Raw genomic sequence first — 18236 nt, 5'->3', positions numbered from 1 at the left:
TTATGATCTGCAATGCTTGTTCCTACAAATACAGTCTGACAGGGTGACTTACCTTCCGAAGAAAGTCTTTATTCTTGTTTCTTTTTGGGTGACTGGGAAGCGAATCTGTCCAGGAACTGTCATGATAAAGGAAGTATATCTAAGCTGTTCTTTTTTTTTTCAGAAAGCTTTAAGAGCACCTAATTAGAAGTTCTGTTTGTTGTTATATGTGGGCTCTGGGTCTGCTCTGCAGTTTCAGATTCTGACTGCCAAGAGAAGCAGAAATCATCTTCCCTTAGCATACCCCTGGCAGCACCCATAAGGAGCCATGCATATATCTAAAGAATGCTAGAGGGTTCTGGACAGTGACCCTGCTGATGTTCTGGGACTATTTTCCTCACGGCACAAGACTTTTATGTTCCCATTTTGGGACCAGTTTGGGACTACTTATGTTTTTCCATTTCTGTGAGGAGAGTGCTCTCTCGTGCACAAGTTGACTTGACTATGACTGGAATAACAGCCCACCTATCCCCATGTCATCCTGTGATGACAACAGTAAGTCATATAAGGGACTTGTAGGTTTAGCAGAGCAGCACCCATCCTTCTTTTTTTGTTTGCTCAGGAAACAGTCTCCATAGTACATGTGAAAACCTGCTTTAACATCCCTCAGCCCAACACTGAATCCAGCTTGGGAGCTTTCTTGCCTTGCTGTAGAACATACTTCTCCAGAGGAGAGGGTTGGCATGGGAGTCTTCTGCTCTTCTTCTGCCCATGAGATGAATAGCTCTATGCATCAGCTGGCTATTTGATGCCAGAGGTGAGTGTTCGTCAGGAGGGTTCCTGGTAGAATAAGGTTACCAGAACAAGGTATGGGCAGTCAGCTGGAGGTTTATTTATTCTGGAGTCTCGGCACCTCTGAAGTGTTTTTGCAATGGAGAACTCACCATGAGGATGTTCTGCAGAGATGGTCAGTACTTCCAGTCTTTCCCATTGCCTTTAGTGTTTGGCAGTCTAAGCTCCATTGGAAATCAGACATTTCGAAGTATTTTGTGAACCTGAGAAAGTGTCCTTTCTGGTACTTGTAGTGACTTTTAGCTGACTGCAGGTTATTGTGACCATGGGCTATTTTGACTATGGGGTATTGTTTTCTGAGGCTTGGATACACAAGCTGCTTCTTTCTAAGTAGCTATTGTGAGTGAGGAAAACAGAGGCATTGTGTCCTGGATTGTAATGATCTCTGTCTTCTTCCTCATTATCTCCAGGAGGAAAGAGAGGCATCTTTTTCTGTACAGCTTCCTTTTTGAAAGCACGGACTACTGATACGAAGTACACTGTAACGTGAAGGAAGAGAGTGGCTACTGACTAACTGACTGCTGCCTGAGTACGGAGTGACTGCATGAAGCAGTGTTGCTTTCTGGGTCAACAAGTCACACCAGTTGCTGACAAAAGACAGTAGCAGCCCTTGATTTTAATCTAGCATGCTGGGTATATACGGCTCTGGAAACTATTCTGTATTTTAATAACATTTGTTTGAAGTTGAATTATGATGAGGCTGCCGTATAGGTTTGAAAAGAGCTGACATTTACCTGAGAGGCTGCAGCAAGCTGAATACTGCATAATAGATGAGAAAAAGCTTTCCTTTCCTTAGACAGTTTGAAGCATGCAGGCCATACATAAAGTGCACGGGAACAGCATCACACTGGAAATATTTCATCTTGCTTTTTTTCTTTATCTAACACACATGTATACATATGGGTCTGTGTGTGCTTATAGATGAGCCCACACAATAGGCAGCTGCTCAGAGCATGTTTTTCCTGCTAATCTCATCTAAGCTTTCCTTGCTGATCTGTAGCCCTTCCCAAGGATTTGTGACATATCTAGTGCAAATTCGTGAAAACCCAGTCTAAAAAAGTGTTATTTATTGTCTTTCTCACTGTATTTGTAAGCAGATCTTTTCAAAGCTTTGTTCACATTGTTTGGTGAGGGCTTTAATATACAATAAGAAATGAAGCAGCTACACAGTCCTCAAGCTTTGAGGTTATGGCATGTATATATCTTCACAAACTTTGCAAAGCAATCCTTTAAGGTCAGGTTTAGTTGTGGCCATGTTTTCATCCTGTGACTCTACACTTAAGCAGCTTTTTTGCTTATTTGCTTTTCCTTGTAGAAAGACAGCAGTACTCCATACCTGGCTTTTTAGCTCTCTACGCTTCTGATTTTTTCCCTCTGCAATACCTGTCCTCTTGTTTTGTTATTAAGAGCATTCCTTGACTGCCTGGCTACCAGCTTGGAAATGCATTCAGGTGAGGTTATGTACAGAAGGACAGGATGGGCTTCTAATTTCTACAGAGCAGACAATGGGGAAGCAAGGAGCAATAGCAGTTTTTCTGAGATTATGACTGAGAGTGGACACTGGTCAAGTTTTTAAGAAAGTTCTTGCTATCAACATTTTAGGCGCTCTGTCGTGGACGACAGGTTGGCCATGAGCCAGCAGTGTGCCCTTGTGGCCAAGAGGGCCAATGGCATCCTGGGATGCATTAAAAAGAGCGTGGCCAGCAGGTCAAAGGAGGTGATCCTCCCTCCCTACTCTGCCCTGGTAAGGCCTCATCTGGAGTACTGCATCCAGTTCTGGGCTCCCCAGTACAAAAAAGACAAGGATCTCTTGGAAAGAGTCCAGCGGAGGGCCATGAAGATGGTGAAGGGCCTGGAGCATCTCCCCTATGAAGAAAGGCTGAGTGAACTGGGTCTGTTCAGCCTTGAGAAAAGGAGACTGAGAGGGGACCTGATCCAGGTCTATAAATATCTGAGGTGTGGGGGGCAGAATGGCGAGGCCAGACTCTTTTCAGTGGTGAGTGGAGACAGGACAAGGGGAAACGGCCGGAAACTGCAGCATAGGAAGTTCCGCACAAATGTGCGCAAGAACTTCTTTACAGTGAGGTGACGGAGCACTGGAACAGGCTGCCCAGGGAGGTGGTGGAGTCTCCTTCTCTGGAGATGTTCAAGACCTGCTGGATGCCTACCTGTGCGACCTGGTGTAGGGAACCTGCTTTGGCAGGGGGGTTGGACTCGATGATCTCTGGAGGTCCCTTCCAACCCCTACAATTCTGTGAAAGCACGTTTCCTGACAACACTTACTGCAGATGTTGTCTCAGTCAATAATGAAATAATGGTGTGAGCACAATAAAGTTGTTCCTTTTTCAGCATACAAAACCAGGAAAGCTTTTCATTGTTAAAATCATGAGTTTCTTGAACTCTGGCATTGCATTTTAATGATCTCAGTAATATGTTCCATTTGTCTGTGTGCCCATGAAGATACTGTATTACAACCTCTTCCTGAAAAGTAAAAAAATTGGAGCACTGGCATGTACTTTTATGTTACTATGCAGTGAGATAGCCATATGTGACAGTCTTACAAGAAAGCAATAAATTAAATGAAATCATAAATAAAAAGCAAAGTTGCATTGCTACTAAAAATTAAACATGCATTTCCAGTACTGGATTGTTTCAGTAGTTACTTCGTTTTTGTACTGTTGTGCTGAAAATCACTAATGATATCTCATATACGAGGCTTGCAAACTTTATTAAATAACATTATAGAACTGTCTTCAAAAAAACCAGGCAAGGGGGCATACAGAAATTGAACAGTACCAGGAGGAATCCAACTGCAGGCATGGTAATGAGGAGGCTGAGCCATGAACAAGGGCAGCAATGGGACATACCACAAGGATGTGACCACTGGTGGGGCTGGGGTGAGGTCCTGCTCACCCTACATCTGCAGCACTTGAGGAGGAGGGTCTTGGCATGCTTCTTTTCCTTTGTATATGGACAGCAAGCTGGAAATGAGTCAGCAGTGTGCCCTCAAAGCCAACCATATCCTGGGCCACATCGAAAGAAGCGTAGCCAGCAGGGCAAGGGATGTGATTCTGCCCCTCTGCTCGGTGCTGGTGGGGCCTCACCTGGAGTACTGTGTCCAGATGTGGAGTTCTCAGTACAGGAGAGACATGGACCTGTTGGAGTGCATCCAGATGTGGGCCACAAAATGATCCAAGGGATGGAACACCTCTCCTAAGAGTACAGCCTGAGAAAGCTGGGGATGTCTGGAGAAGTAAAGACTGAGAGGTGATCTGATAGCAGCCTTTCAATGTCTAAAGTACAGAAACAAGAAGAAAAGGGACAGATTCTTTGGAAGGGTCTGTAGAAAGGATATTTAGTTGGGATATAAGGAAAAATTGTTTTACAGTGAGGGCGGTTAGGCACTGGAACAGGTTGCCCAGAGATGCAGTCGATGTCCCGTCCTTGGAGACTTCCAAGGCAAGGCTGGATCAGGCCCTGCGCAGCATGATCTGGCTGTAGTATCCCTGTTCATCGCAGGGTAGTCAGACTAGATGGCCTTCAGAGGTCCCTTGCAACTCTAAGGATTCTATGGTTGTAGTGCAGAACAACTGCTGGAAGGCACTAAAGGAAGTGTTGATGTCTCCCATCATCTTTGTTGCCACCATCTTTTAAGTGTAGCTATAGGATCCAGAAGATGGGTGCTCAATGGAGCCAAAGGAAGGTGATTCCTTCTTTTTCTTCTGAAGATTGCAGAATAGCTGTACATAATACATTTCCCTCTCACGTATGTGTTCATAAACCTGTTGCATATAAGGGGCTAATGAGTGATTAATAAGGGGTCCATGTGCCTGTTGCATATAAGGGCTTAATGAGCTCTTTCTTACTGCACAGGTTAAGGATTCTGCTGGCCTTGAAACCTGCAGCCTTGTAATATTGCACTATAGAACCCTATTCAGGAATTATTTTAAAACTTACAGCAAGAGAGTTTCTTTCTCCCCATTAGTTCTCTGTGTAGCTCTGCTATATTCTGTAACGTCACTGCTTTGGGGATTGGAACCTTCTCATTTTCTTCCTCAGTTTGACAGTGGTCAGTTTAATTGCCCTTGGTTTTATGGAAGTGTTGTCCCTTATCTTATTACATTTTCCTTCTTGAAGGAACAACAGCATATACCTTCCTTCCAGCCCTTGTTTTCTAAGCTGGAATGTGAAACAAAGCATGCTCTCTTAACATTCCCCTTGGCAGCTTTTCCTTGCATCTGTTTTACTCTGAGTGTCTCTAGCAGCAGTGTCCCAGCTGTAATTACATTCAACTCTTGCTGCCCGTGCCCTCTGCAAAGAATCAGTATCTTCATGTTGGTACTGAATTGCCACCGCCAGGAAATATCCTAAAATCAATTCCTCGCATTACACCATGTGAAAGTTTTATTTTCTTTCCTTTAGTAATGATTCATCTTTCAATTAGTATCTCCGTCTGCATAGGTAATTAGAAACTAAGACACGTCCAAGAGGCATTTTCTCTTTCTGACATTGCATTAACAGACATTATTTTACATCTTCACCTTTTCATTTCCTTGTCTAGATGCCTTCTTCCTGCTCCTCACAATCAGAGCAAGGATACTATGTCAATTTTACAAAGACTTGGCATTATCACATTCTATGCACGCAAACTTGGCATATTCAAATGCGATCGGACACTTGGGTGGAAGAACTCTGTTTTCTGCTCTCACACCAAGCAACCTGGTTATCCAGTATATTCTCGTGGCTCAATTTTCAAGATTCACACTGATATCTCATATTCCACTTTGCTTCCTATCTGTCTGTCCATGGCATCCCCTGAGGTGCACTGACACACACCTGGTTTTGTAGCTGTGAATTTGCTGACTCAGTTTCTGTTAGTCAGCCGGATAAATGCACATCATTCCTCAGGGTACTTCTTCATAGCAGGATTCCTTTAACTCGATTTTCTGCATTACAGTAATCTTCCTTCCACTGTTGATCTTACAACGGTGCTCTTCAAAGGCACTGCTTTCATTCTAACCTATTTTCTCCTTAGATTCATGCTGCACTAAATTACTCGTTTAAAATATTAAGGACCCCTCCTGGATTCACCTGTTGTTGTGTTCTTCATTCCATCCACGTGCTTGGTTAAAATCTGCTGGTATGTGATCCACATCTAGACCATCTGCTGCTACCTATTAACCCCTTGAATTTAAAATTCCTTCTCCGTATGTAGCCAGTTCTGATTCCTCCACAGCTTTCCCTGTTTTGTTTTCATCTATCAAAGCATCATTTGGGATTCCTCATCCAATGACTCAATAAACTTCCTGTTGTACTCTGTGATGTAGGAGCAGGATGAGTAGGAATCCTTGGAAACTGCTAATATCTGTAAGTAACAAAAAACTAATTACAGCCAGATACATCTCTCACACCTGCACCTTTTAAAGTGGTTTAGAAAGGAGTGCAAACTCCTAATTAGTGCCTGATAGACAGCGCAGCACTGCAGTGCCAAGGATCAAAGAATGTAGTTTGAAAGGATTTGATACACACATCCTGTGAATTTATACACATAGTGGCCTAGAACAGTCTGAATTAATTACTCTGTAGCTCAGCTCTATCTTATGTGTACTTAAAAAACAAACAAAAACCCCTAAGAAAATATAGTTACACCAAGAACAAATAAAGGAAAAGGAACCAAAGCTGCCGAGTGCAATCACAAATCCAGACCTGAAATAACTCCTTCTGCCTCCACAAGACAGTGCTGTATGAAAAAAGTAGCAATGGGTTTAAACTGTACAAGAAATCTTTCACAGAACGAACCTGCTTTAAGCAGACATTTCTTGCTCTTTCTATGTAGCCTTGGCCTCGTAAGTTTAAGAGCTGTGATTGTTTCAGTCTAGTCCCAAGAGTGAACCATTTCTTCAGATGAGATTTACGTTCTGTTGCTGCTATTACATATCTTTATGCTCCTGTCCTTCATCTCAAATATGTAACTCATAATCCAGCCTCCTTTACTGCACACAAGAGGAGGACATCAAGCTCTGCAGAGGTTTAGGATGAGGCCATGTACTTCACGTGTCCTCGCTTGTGGGCTGACACTTGGAATTTGCAAGGGGAAGCAAACAGTTGCAGGTGCCATTTTGCCTGCACTCCTGAGCACTGATTAAATGCATTTATGCATATCCCCTTGACAAGGACACTTCTAACATGCAGGCAAGGTTGATGCCTTAGCAAATACATTGTAATTTCTTAAATATGGGATCTCAGAAGTCAGACAAACTGCTCTCATCAACCTAGAATATGTTTAATGCATTCTTATGAACGGCTTAAAGGCCAAGGCTCTATATCAAGTTTTATTTTTTTTTAACAGATGTGTAGTGAACACTTAAAGAAGCAGAAATAATGCAATGCTTAAGTGAAGCTAATATGAAATCTTCTGCTCTCATTCAAAAAAACTAGTACTTTTCCAAGTTTGTGCTCTTTAATCAACTTCTAGTATAAAGAACAGAGTACTGAGCACTTCCAAATGAAGAAAAAATCCTGCATTATAGAAAACAGAAATGATATTCCACCTGCAAAGTTATTTCATATTAATAGAGTTGATCAGCACATACACTTACCTGAGTGGCCAACACCAGCGCCTCAGTTTTAATTCTTGTAAAAATTAAATGGAGATTTTATCACCTTGTCCTCTGTTGGCGCTTTCATAAATAAATGGCAATGCCAAAAATCTCTGACAGGAAATTTATGAATTCCTAATACTGTCTTTAGAATCCTTATGGATAAAGGCTTGACTTTGCCCTTTTTCCAGAGGAGTATTGAATGTTGTTTCATGAGAATATCCAACATTGTCTGTTATAATTCTGGATGCCAGCAACCCAGCATGATGCCATGCAAAGCATCTTGATCAAAATGATGTGTTCAAGGACAGCCTGGATGGGGCTCTGGGCAGCCTGGTCTAGTATTAAATGGGGAGGCTGACGGCCCCGCATGCAGGCCCTCCACGCGGCTGGAGGTTGATGATCACTGAGGATCCTTCCAACCCAAGCCTTTCTATGATTCTATAAATGTTAACATTGCTTTTTACATGCTTAAATTTGCACAAATTGGAAAGACTTGATCTTGTTTTCTATCAGTCAGTTCTTAGTAACTGGAATGCAGAGGGAAGTTGCATAAAGCACAGTTGTATCAAGATCATAAAACTTTTTATTGCCCTATTCAAGGAACTATTTTTGTTCACAGTAATAAAGGAGCAACCAGAACCACCACCACACAAACACAAAAAGGAAGAATAACAAACACCAAACCCTGGTCAATAAAAAACACACACTTCCTTTCACTTCTTATCTTTAAATCAGTGTAGCTTTAGAACTTTTCTTTCTCTCTGTTTCTCCTCTTTTTCCTTCCTCACATGCTGAACAATAAACGCTTCTTTAATCCTTGTGCGCCTAGAATTTGTCTGCATGGGGAAGCGTTAAATAAAAAATTGAAGGCTTCAGCTTGTTTTGTGCTAATGGCACCTACTGGCTTCACCGACCAAACAAGTCTGAGAACTGAAGGAACAGTAGAAAACAGCGGGTATTTGAGTAAAGAAAAAACAAAACAGACAGGTGAAACTTTTTTCACACATTGAAAAATAAAAACCAGCCCAAATCAAATACTTTCCCACAGTCACAAAATGCTGTGGCAGCTCCTGAGGATCTCTGTTGTCCTCTTCCATGTCCCTTTCTTAAAAAGTAATCTACTAACATTTGATTGAAGAAGACAAGTAGAGAAGGTGACTGTCAAGGTAAGCATTATATTTAGAAAACAATGCAATGGCAGCTTATAACCCCTGAAAGGCAAATGGACAAATGCTGCTTTTTGGTGAAATTGGACATGTTACACAGTAAGCAGTTCCATGTAGCTGTCTACTGAGATGTAAAAGGTCACCCAGAGAAGAGTGCTTGACTTGTCCTGGTGCCCAACGCACGACAGCAGCTGACCCACATTTCATTGCACTTATAGAGTTTCTAATAGCACTGTTGAAAATGTTTCATTAACATCTCGTATCGGCAGTGCTTACCACAGCACCCCGCTTAACATAAGCAAGAGGTTGCAATGGAATGAGTAGTGAGATCACAGTAAGCTGTAAATAAAACTTCACAACTCTAACACAACTTCAAGAGAGTGCATGTATGAAAGTTGAAAGACAATGCATAATTTATTATTTCAGGTACCAACTGCTAATTTTTTCTTGACACCTGAAGTTTGACATCAAAAACTGAAGCTTCTATAACAAGCTTCTCACTTGCCTAACTAGTGAACTGTTCTAAAGCTTTATTTCCTTTACCTTCTGATAAGAACAGCAGCTCAAATGAAGTTGGAGGGCTTGGGATTATTTACAAATAATGAACAAACCAATCTGAAGTCAAAAAAAAAAAGGCAGCAAGTCTTAAAAATATCAGTTAATCTTCATAATTTAATATGCCATTTATAGTCATCCAAACATCTTACTGAATAGTTATATACAAAAACCATTGAAAAGAAAAAGAATTTAGATGTTATCTTTCAAATTCAAAAGTGCAATTAACACAAGCAAAGTTTCTTTTTGTTTTTGGTTTCATTTCTATTAAATTCACTGGCTACAGAAGAGCCTAACAAGTATGCTGCCTACTGTAAAGTGAATGAGGATTTTATTTGTCATTAATTTGTTTATTTTCAATGAGCCTGGTGGCTGACCGAGTCTTGCTCCAACCATAAATATGGTACATTGAAAAATGCATTGTTTTCATAATTTTCAGTTTTACTGACTTCAACAAATTGAATAAGAACAACAGTAAGATCCCTAAAGTTCTAAAATAATAATTAACACCATAAAACTTGATATCAAGGTAAGTGTGCACAAGACAGCCATCCTTGCACCAGAGCTCTACGGACAGCTTCCAAAGATGTTGCTCACCCACAACAGACACTGTTCCTCTACAGTACTGAATGAGTTTTCTGAAATAAGATTTACATTTACAGAGTTTCATGCATTACATATTCACAATCTGGAAAGAAAAGGAAACCCTTCATACATGTCAGCCTTTAATTTTATCCAATCGTGAAATTTCTGCAAAGTTGATTTTTCTTGTGTTAGTATTTTTGCAGCTTTTTTCAGCTTTTCTTCATTTCGTTCTAAATAGCGAATTCCATCTGTCTGCAACTGACTGAGTTTCTCTTTCCGGCTTTCATCCAGAGGTATGTCTTCATTCATCAGAGGATTAAATCTGAAATAAGTGTCTGGTGGTAACAGCGCATCCAGCATGGTGTGAACTTCTGCATCGAAAACAAACGTAGGAAACGGTAACATTGACATGAGAGGCAAACAGTCCTACAGTCTGAACAACGAGTGCTTTGGAGTGACATGACCCACAAAGTGTAAATATGTGCTGCTTTACTAAGGACATTTTCTACTATTGCCTTATACAAAGAAATAAAACTCATTTTGCAAACAACCCCATAGCTCTGCTTTTGCTGAAAAGCTTCACCTTTTATTCTACAACTGCATTCATGATAATCAAGAAGACTTTGTGAGCTATCCAGATACATGTATGTTCATTCCTTGATGAATAAGAACACGTTCTGAACAGCAGTAATGTAACTTACATATCCCCACTCATGATTTGTTACACTCAATACTTATTGGAGAAGGTATTATGAAACAGAGCTATATATTCAACTCTCATCTCAAAGTCTGCAGTAAAAAAAACTACGTAGTTTTGAAGCTTTCTTTAAACTGCAACCATTATGTATTATGAACACACGTTTTGGTTTTGAAATTTTCATGAATTGTAAAATGTTTGAATTCTGAAAAATAACCAGTGCAGAAATAAACTGGCTATGTAATAGATTTATTTGTTCCTCTCTTTGCTTCTTCTTTTCTTCTCCTTCCATAGCCTCAATTCTCCTTCCTTTAAGATCTCTCCTCTTATATCTCCTTTAAACTTCTGTTTCCATGACCACTTCCAGCTTTCATCTCTTATTTCCTTCTTTGCATTCTTACCACTCCCTCTCTCAACATCCCTTTGTACAAATCCTGCTGGATTACTAGTGGAATTCTCAGTTTTCAGGTACCTGCAGTTTACCTACGTCATCAGCCAAGACCTCATAAGCTAAAAGAGCTCAGCAATGGCACAATGATGAAGACTCATGGAGATAACACTGAGAAACACACTCGTATTCTCATCTCCAGAAGATCTGTAATACTAGTATTAAAACACTAACTACATGTAATAAGTTAAGAAGAGATATGCTTTACTGTGTGTGTTCTTGCTATAATTTGAATCACAGAATCATAGAATTGTTTGAGTTGGAAAGGACCCTCAAAGGTCATTTAGTCCAACTCCCCTGCAATGAACAGGGACACCCACAGTTAGGTCAGGTTGCTCAGAGTCCAGTCCAGCCTGGCCTTGAATGTTCCCCCGAAGGACAGGGCATCCACCACCTCTCTGGACAACCCATTCCAAACACTTGCTGGTAGAAAACAACCACTTAAAACTCTCTGTTTGTCTGCTTTTAATTTTGACACCAGTAAAGTCAAACAAACATGATCTTTCTACAGGTTATATGACTCAGGCAGAAGTTTCAGTGGGTCAGACAGAGAGAAAGGGAAAAACAAAATGTTGCAAATTGCTCTCTGAATTGAAATTATAAGAATAATCAAAAAGCTGAAAAGAGCCAGAGAACAAAGACAAATTAAGACACTAACCTTCTGTGTCAGTTGCACTGCTGATAACGTTTGTGAGTTTGGCTTTCAAACTGGTGTATGTGACGTTTGTCTTCCCTGCACTTTCGTATCGGCCAGTACCCAGCGATACCAGACACTGCAGTGGAACATCTGGCCAAAGGCACTTGCACTCATGAACTGCCAGTGCAGAAGGATTATTTAGAAGCAAGCCTCCATCCTGTAAATTAAAAATAAATGTAAAGGTTAATACTATATATGATGTGAATAAAACAAATTGCAATTACAAACTGAACTGGATAGCACTTTTCTATTAAAACATCTCAGTGAAACAGGCAATAATTTTCATGTTTCGTGCAAGTGCTCTGTTTGTGCTTTGCAGCTGCCACATAGCTAAGTTTCCTGAGCTTATGGACACCGTCAGATCATCTCTTGAATCTCTGGTAAGTTCTGCTGGTGGGAGCGAATAGTTCAGAGTAGGAAGGACCGACTGAGGTCATGTAGTCCAAACCCCCTCCTTGCATAGCATCAGCTGAAGCGTGCTGCCAAGGGCTACAGCCAGTTCAGTTCTGAGTATCGCCACACATTGAGACTCCAAAACCTTTCTGGGCAATCTCTTTCAGTGTTTGACCACCCTCATAATTTTCTTTTTTGATTTGTGTTGTTACTTCTCGTCTTTTCTAAGGGTATTCCCTCTTCTACATTCTCTCCAAACCTTTATTTATTCACATTGATAAGATATCTCCCCCCCACAAGTCTTCTCTTCTCTAGGCTGAGCAGCCTCTGCTTTCTGTTTCCCCTCATTTGAAATGCTCCCTTCATCATCTTTGTGGCCCTGCGTTGAACTCGCTCACTTAATTGGTAATCTCTGCTACTTCAGTATGTACTTCTGTCTTCTAGGCTTCTAAGACAGCCAACTTCAGAAAAGCATACTAAATGCAAGCAATAGAATATATGAACATAAGAGAGACTTTTGTTTTCAAGATTTCTGTAGTTAAGAACAGTAATTAATCATAGCAGAGGCCAAGATTTTTTATAGCCATTCAAAAAACCATACAAAATACAGAAGAAACAGAATACGGATGAATATTTGCAAAAGCACTATGCAAAAGCTCCCTGAACTACCTATATCCTGTACCTGTCCATCACATTACAAGAATAACAAAGAAACCAATGAGATTCAAACAGAGCTTAGAATGAAAAACATTATGGAACTGCTGCACACTTTACAGGAACTTTTACTAACTACAGCTGTGCTAGACAAGTAGTAATGGGATTGCTGAGATGAGGAGTTTTGTCTTTTTTTGTTTATCAAGCTTCTATTTTAACCTACAAAAAGATCTTTGAGCTGCTTCTGGACTACTGTCTACTTTGCTCAGAACAGTGCTAAAATGAATAGTCTTTTCAGTGCCTATTATCCTTGCTTACGTATAAATTTAATTCTACACAGAAAACAAAATACAAGGATGTCTTTGTCCTTGATACAATTCCCCATGAATCTTAATACAAAATCTTAATACTTATCTTCATGGTGCTTACTTATTTCTTTATAACAGAGATTAAAAAATACTTACCAAATAATTTCCACTGATCTTGCCAATATAATTTAATTAAACATGATTTTTTTTCCACCATGGGAAAGCTTAGCGTTATCAAAATATAGTGTGTAGTTAGTAACAGAATAGCACTCTATTTTTTATCAAACAGACAAATAAGACACCAGTGATAAATAACACAGAATCATAGAATCCTTAGAGTTGGGAGGGACCTTTAAAGGCCATCTAGCCCAGCTCCCCTGCAGTGAACAGGGACAGCACAGCTAGATCATGTTGCCCAGGCCTTGATCCAGCCTCACCTTGAAAGTCTTCAGGGACAGGATATCAACCACATAATTGGGCAACCTGTTCTAGTGCTTCACTACCTGTGTCGGAAAAACCTCTGATCTCCAATTCCCCTATTTTAGGGTGAAACCACTTCCCTTATCCTAACACCACAGACCCTGGCTATGCGGTCTGTCCCCTCCTTTCTTATAATCTCCTTTCAGATACTGAAAGGACTCCATCAGGTCTCCCTGGACCCTTCTCTTCTCAGGCTGAACATCCCCAGCTCTCTCAGCCTGTCCTCAGAGGAGAGGTTGATCATTTTTGTGGCCATCCTCTGCACGTGCTCCAACAGGTCCATGTCTCTCCTGTACTGAGGACACCACATCAGGACACAGTACTCCAGGCGATGCCTCATCAGCACAGAGCAGAGGGGTAGAATCACCTCCCTCACCCAGCTGGCCACACATCTTTTGATGCAGCGTACACACACCAAAGCTGTGCCACAAAAATACCGACAGCTTTCTGCAGCTTTTTTCATATTTAAACACTTTTCAATGCAGGTCTACTGGAATGACAGTAATTATTCATTAAGACACCTTTTATATAATTTCTAGAATTAATATAGGTATACACTATTCTTGGAAAGTCAGAAGTAATACTCAATAACAAGGGTAACTAATTTATTTTCTTCACCTTCAGATTATTATTGATAATGATCCAATCAATATTGTGTTTCAAATCAGCTTACTCTGACAAAGATCTTCATGATATTGCTCTTCTGCTTTCAATGATCAACTACTGAATCAGTAGATAATGTTATTAGTTAAACTGAGCTTTAGAAGACTTAATGAACAAAGCAGGGCAATAATTTAACTCATGTTTTGCAGCTCCAGAAACATTACAACACATTAATTCAAAGAATGAAATTCTCACATTAAAAATATTGCTTAGAACTGCATGAGCAAGGAATCTTCACCAAAGAGATTTCATTGGAACGTATGCCTAAAGAAGTGCACTTCTGTTTTAAATAAATTCATCTGGTAGTCAGAGCACAAGGGAGCCTTCTCTGTTTTGTAACTGTCAAAATACTTGGAGAAAATACTAACTACAGCTCTAGCACAGCTAACTAACTGGGCCCTAAAAGAATGGTTATGCTTCCACTGAGGAGTTCTAGAAAAGTCTGTACTGGGAAGAGGAATATTTCATAAAGCACACTTGGGAATCACTTGATAAAATGTTAAGCTCAGTATAACAACTGAATGTTTGCCACTTGGAAAGCCTTTGGCAAAAGACAAAGCAAAGCCCGAGTGCTTGACTTCAGTGCTTCGCTGTCACAACCAAGCTTGTTTATACATGTATTAAGCTCCATTTTAAAATTTGATTACCTCCATTATTTTTATCAGATTATTATTATTATTTTTTAAGTTTTCTTCCCTATTGTTAACCTGCATGATGTCACTAGGGAAGCGGCATACCCCTCGCCAGCACTTGCTTGCAGTAATGTTCTACTCTTGCACTTTGTGCTCAGTGTGCTGTCTGCAAATTAAGATGACTGAAGTGTGATGCAGTTTTGCAAAGTTTGGAGTATGAAGGAGTGTGTAAGAGCTGTCAGTGCACTGACTATAGCAGCCCAGGGAAGGGGTAACTATGTATGCTCGGGAAGTGGAAAAGTTTGCAGTTACATTGAGAACTAACTGAATGAGAGGAGATGGTGAAATGTGGTCAAGGACAATCTAAGAATGGGAGGACAAAGCAAATGAGTCACTGGTCTACTCTGGCTGGTTGCCTGGCACATAGTCAGACAATTGCATGTTTTTGTGGATGCTGATCAGCAATTTTTTGTCATTTAAAGAGTTACTGTAAGTCAGCCCTTCAGCTCATTTCCAAGGTATGTGCTGTGTGTGAAAAATGCATATTTGTGGGGTTTTTTTTGTTGTTGTTGTTTGTTTTTTTTTTAAAGACTCCAGACTATACTGGTGTAGTTCTGTATTTTGTAAGAAAGGCTTTTAAAAGTTTGTTTTACAGCTAAAATAACATACATCATAACATGACTCATGTTCTGTTTCTTTAAAGAGTGTAGAACTTTAGGAAAATGAAAGAGAATGAGACCTCAGGAGGTTGTCTGGTCCAGCCCCCTGCTCAAAGCAGGACAAACTTCAAAGTTGGGTCAGGTTCCCAGGGCCTCACCAAGCTGAATTTTGAAAACATCCAAGAACAGAGATTCTACAGCTTTCACTGTCTGCACTTTGTTCTGGGCTTTTTAAAAAGCCTAGCTAGAGATTCTCCCCCGTAGACAGAAGGCTGCGTTCTGCCTCCTCTTTGACCTTCTCTTTTTTCAGGCTAAATAAATCCAGTTCTGTGCATCATCTGCCGTGTCATTTTCTTCAGTTCTAGAACTCCTCAGTGGAAGCATAGCCATTCTTTTAGGGCCCAGTTAGTTAGCTATGCTAGAGCTGTAGTTAATATTTGCTCCAAGTATTTCGACAGTTACAAAGCAGAGAAGGCTCCCTTGCGCTCTGACTACCAGATCAATATTTAAATAAAAACAGAAGTGCACTTTTTTAGGTATGTGCTCCAATGAAATCTCTTTGGTGAAGATTCCTTGCTCATACAGTTCTAGGTATTAAGGTAGGCGTGCTTAAATATTGTCAAATGTTTCCCGTTTACTTCAGAATCCAAAGGAAAATACAGAGACCTCAAATAAAAAAAGTGCTCCAGACCACTCAGGAGCCTGGAAGCACAGAACCTTCTTGAATTCTTGTTTTATGTAAATAATCAAGGTGAACATGCATGAAATCACCACTCAACTATTCAAACCAGTAATTTTAAAACAGTTCTTCAACTGAAGATGTTATAAAAAAGCAGTTTAAATCACACATTACTATGGATGTAAAACTAAGTTCAGAACACACTGTTTACCCATAAGCTATCACTTCATTTCTTAATTTTGTCAATCTCACATTGTACCTTCTGATTGCTGCGTGCAGCATCCTGAAGTTTCACTTAAGTGATGTTAAGCTTTGTGAAGAAAATAATCTAGCACTGGGTGAAGGATATGACTTAAGAAAGCCAAGTCTGACATTTGGAAGCTGAGTTTGCAGGCTCCATAGTAACCATTTCACCTCACTGCTTATGCAGACATGCTCTGCATTTTAGCTCACTTCTACAGACTTGCTCTGTTGTTTACTTTCATTGTAAATACGGAAGGACTGGAAAAAGTACTAGAACAAAGCTGTCACAGGCTAAGACAAGACAGGCTAAGATTCTGAAGAGACTTTGAAAAGTACTTTTCAAATTCTGTGTTTAAAGTCAACATAGAAATAATTAACAGCTGCAGATTAAGAACAAGGTTTACTGTTTCAAATGAGGACTTGAAGACTCTGCACTACGGTAAGAGATTGGTGCTCTGAAAAATTAAAACACTCCAAAAACATTAAGCCGGGTTTCCTTAAATAAAAAGTAGGCTTTGCCAAATCATTCTGCAAAATCATCTCAGAATGTTCATCTGAGCAGCAGTGAATATTCTCCGTGTAGAAGATGGGAGTGAGAATACGAATGCATTCCTCCTGTACACCAAAGTTCTAAGAATTTCAGAATGAGATTCTGAATGAAATCCAGATGCTCCTTTAATATTCCTCAAATGTCTTCTGCTCATCATTTCATAAAGGCTATCTTTTTTTTTTTTTTTAAACTAGGAAAACAGATACTGGAACTGTGAAAACAACTGCTCCAGTTTAGAGCAGAAAACTGGTTCCATTTGAATGGGCTAACAGAAAAACTCTTTAAAAGTACTTGTACAAAGAATATAATTAAATGAATTTGTATTTGCATTATTAAATGACACTGATATTTGATATTAATATTTCCATTATTTCTGACTTTGATTAGTAAAAAATTGGCACATTTTAAAAGCTACATTTGTACTTCTACTACATCAACTGAAAAAAGAACACCCTATATTAAGATCACATTACATAAACTATAGGAAGTATCCAATAAAGACTGAAAGTTTACTAAGTTTAATTTTCAGTATAGCTGTTCTCCTATACAGTACTTATTTTTCTAAAAATTAACAATGCCACTCTGTGTTGTTTATATACATACAAATCTCATGCTAAATGCTTCTGAGAGCTACCAATTGCTATTGCTGAATATTTAATAATATATTTTACATTATTTTCTTCTACATTAGCCATGTTTGTTCTTGACATTTCTTTAGAATGAATGGTTGGCAGAGGTATAATGCTAGGTGATTATCTTAAATTATTAACTCATCCCAGCAGGTCATTAATTCACAGAAAACGACCAGCTGCTCTGAAGACATTACTGAATTAATTTTTATGTCAGACACAGAAAATGTACTTACATTGTATTGGTGAAGATTTGCTAGAAAGAATTATTGGGCAATGAAATATATAGTCGGATATTCCATTAAAGGCATAAACTGTGTACCACATTTAATCACATTAATTAAGTAACGAACAACGGAATTTAAAACAACCAACAAGAAAGGATCACAGTGTGCAGTGTAAATACAAAAAGCTGGGTTGTGGTTAAGTCTACAGTGGCACCAAACACACATCCCAACTTCTGCTCTCCCTGTTATGTTTGTAAAGCACAGGCAGTGCTAAAGAGGAGTTTTACTTTTCATACTTTGAAGTCAAATGAAATTAGTCTATTAATTTTTTTAAACAAAACTATTCAAACTATTTCCATTATTTAATAGTTCCACTCTTTGTGATGTAAATGTTAGATTTTATTACACTGAAACTGAACAAAACAGGTTCATAATTACAGGATTTGATCTTAAAATGGACAAAATTTAAGAAAAAGCAAGTTAATTACTGGAGGTAATTAACACGAAGGAGTCAGCATTTTGATATAAACAATCTAGT

At 39.5% G+C, this 18236-nt stretch overlaps 1 protein-coding gene across 5 annotated transcripts in view; it reads right to left on the bottom strand.

Moving 5' to 3' along the window:
• Nucleotides 1–7982: 7982 nt before the first annotated feature.
• The window catches only part of PNPLA8 (patatin like phospholipase domain containing 8), a 36413-nt gene continuing 26159 nt past the window's right edge, over nt 7983–18236 (bottom strand). For all 5 annotated transcript variants that reach the window (XM_048936898.1, XM_048936865.1, XM_048936908.1 and 2 more), the window contains 2 exons: nt 11543–11738; nt 7983–10110 (listed from right to left, as the gene is read on the bottom strand). In XM_048936898.1, coding sequence (XP_048792855.1) covers nt 9836–10110; nt 11543–11738 — 471 coding nt within the window. In that variant the 3' untranslated portion in view covers nt 7983–9835. The remainder of the gene's footprint in view (nt 10111–11542; nt 11739–18236) is intronic.

The sequence above is a fragment of the Lagopus muta genome, chromosome 1 (genome assembly GCF_023343835.1).
Source record: "Lagopus muta isolate bLagMut1 chromosome 1, bLagMut1 primary, whole genome shotgun sequence".
Lineage (NCBI taxonomy): Eukaryota > Metazoa > Chordata > Aves > Galliformes > Phasianidae > Lagopus > Lagopus muta.
This window is presented reverse-complemented; position numbering and strand designations above follow the sequence as displayed.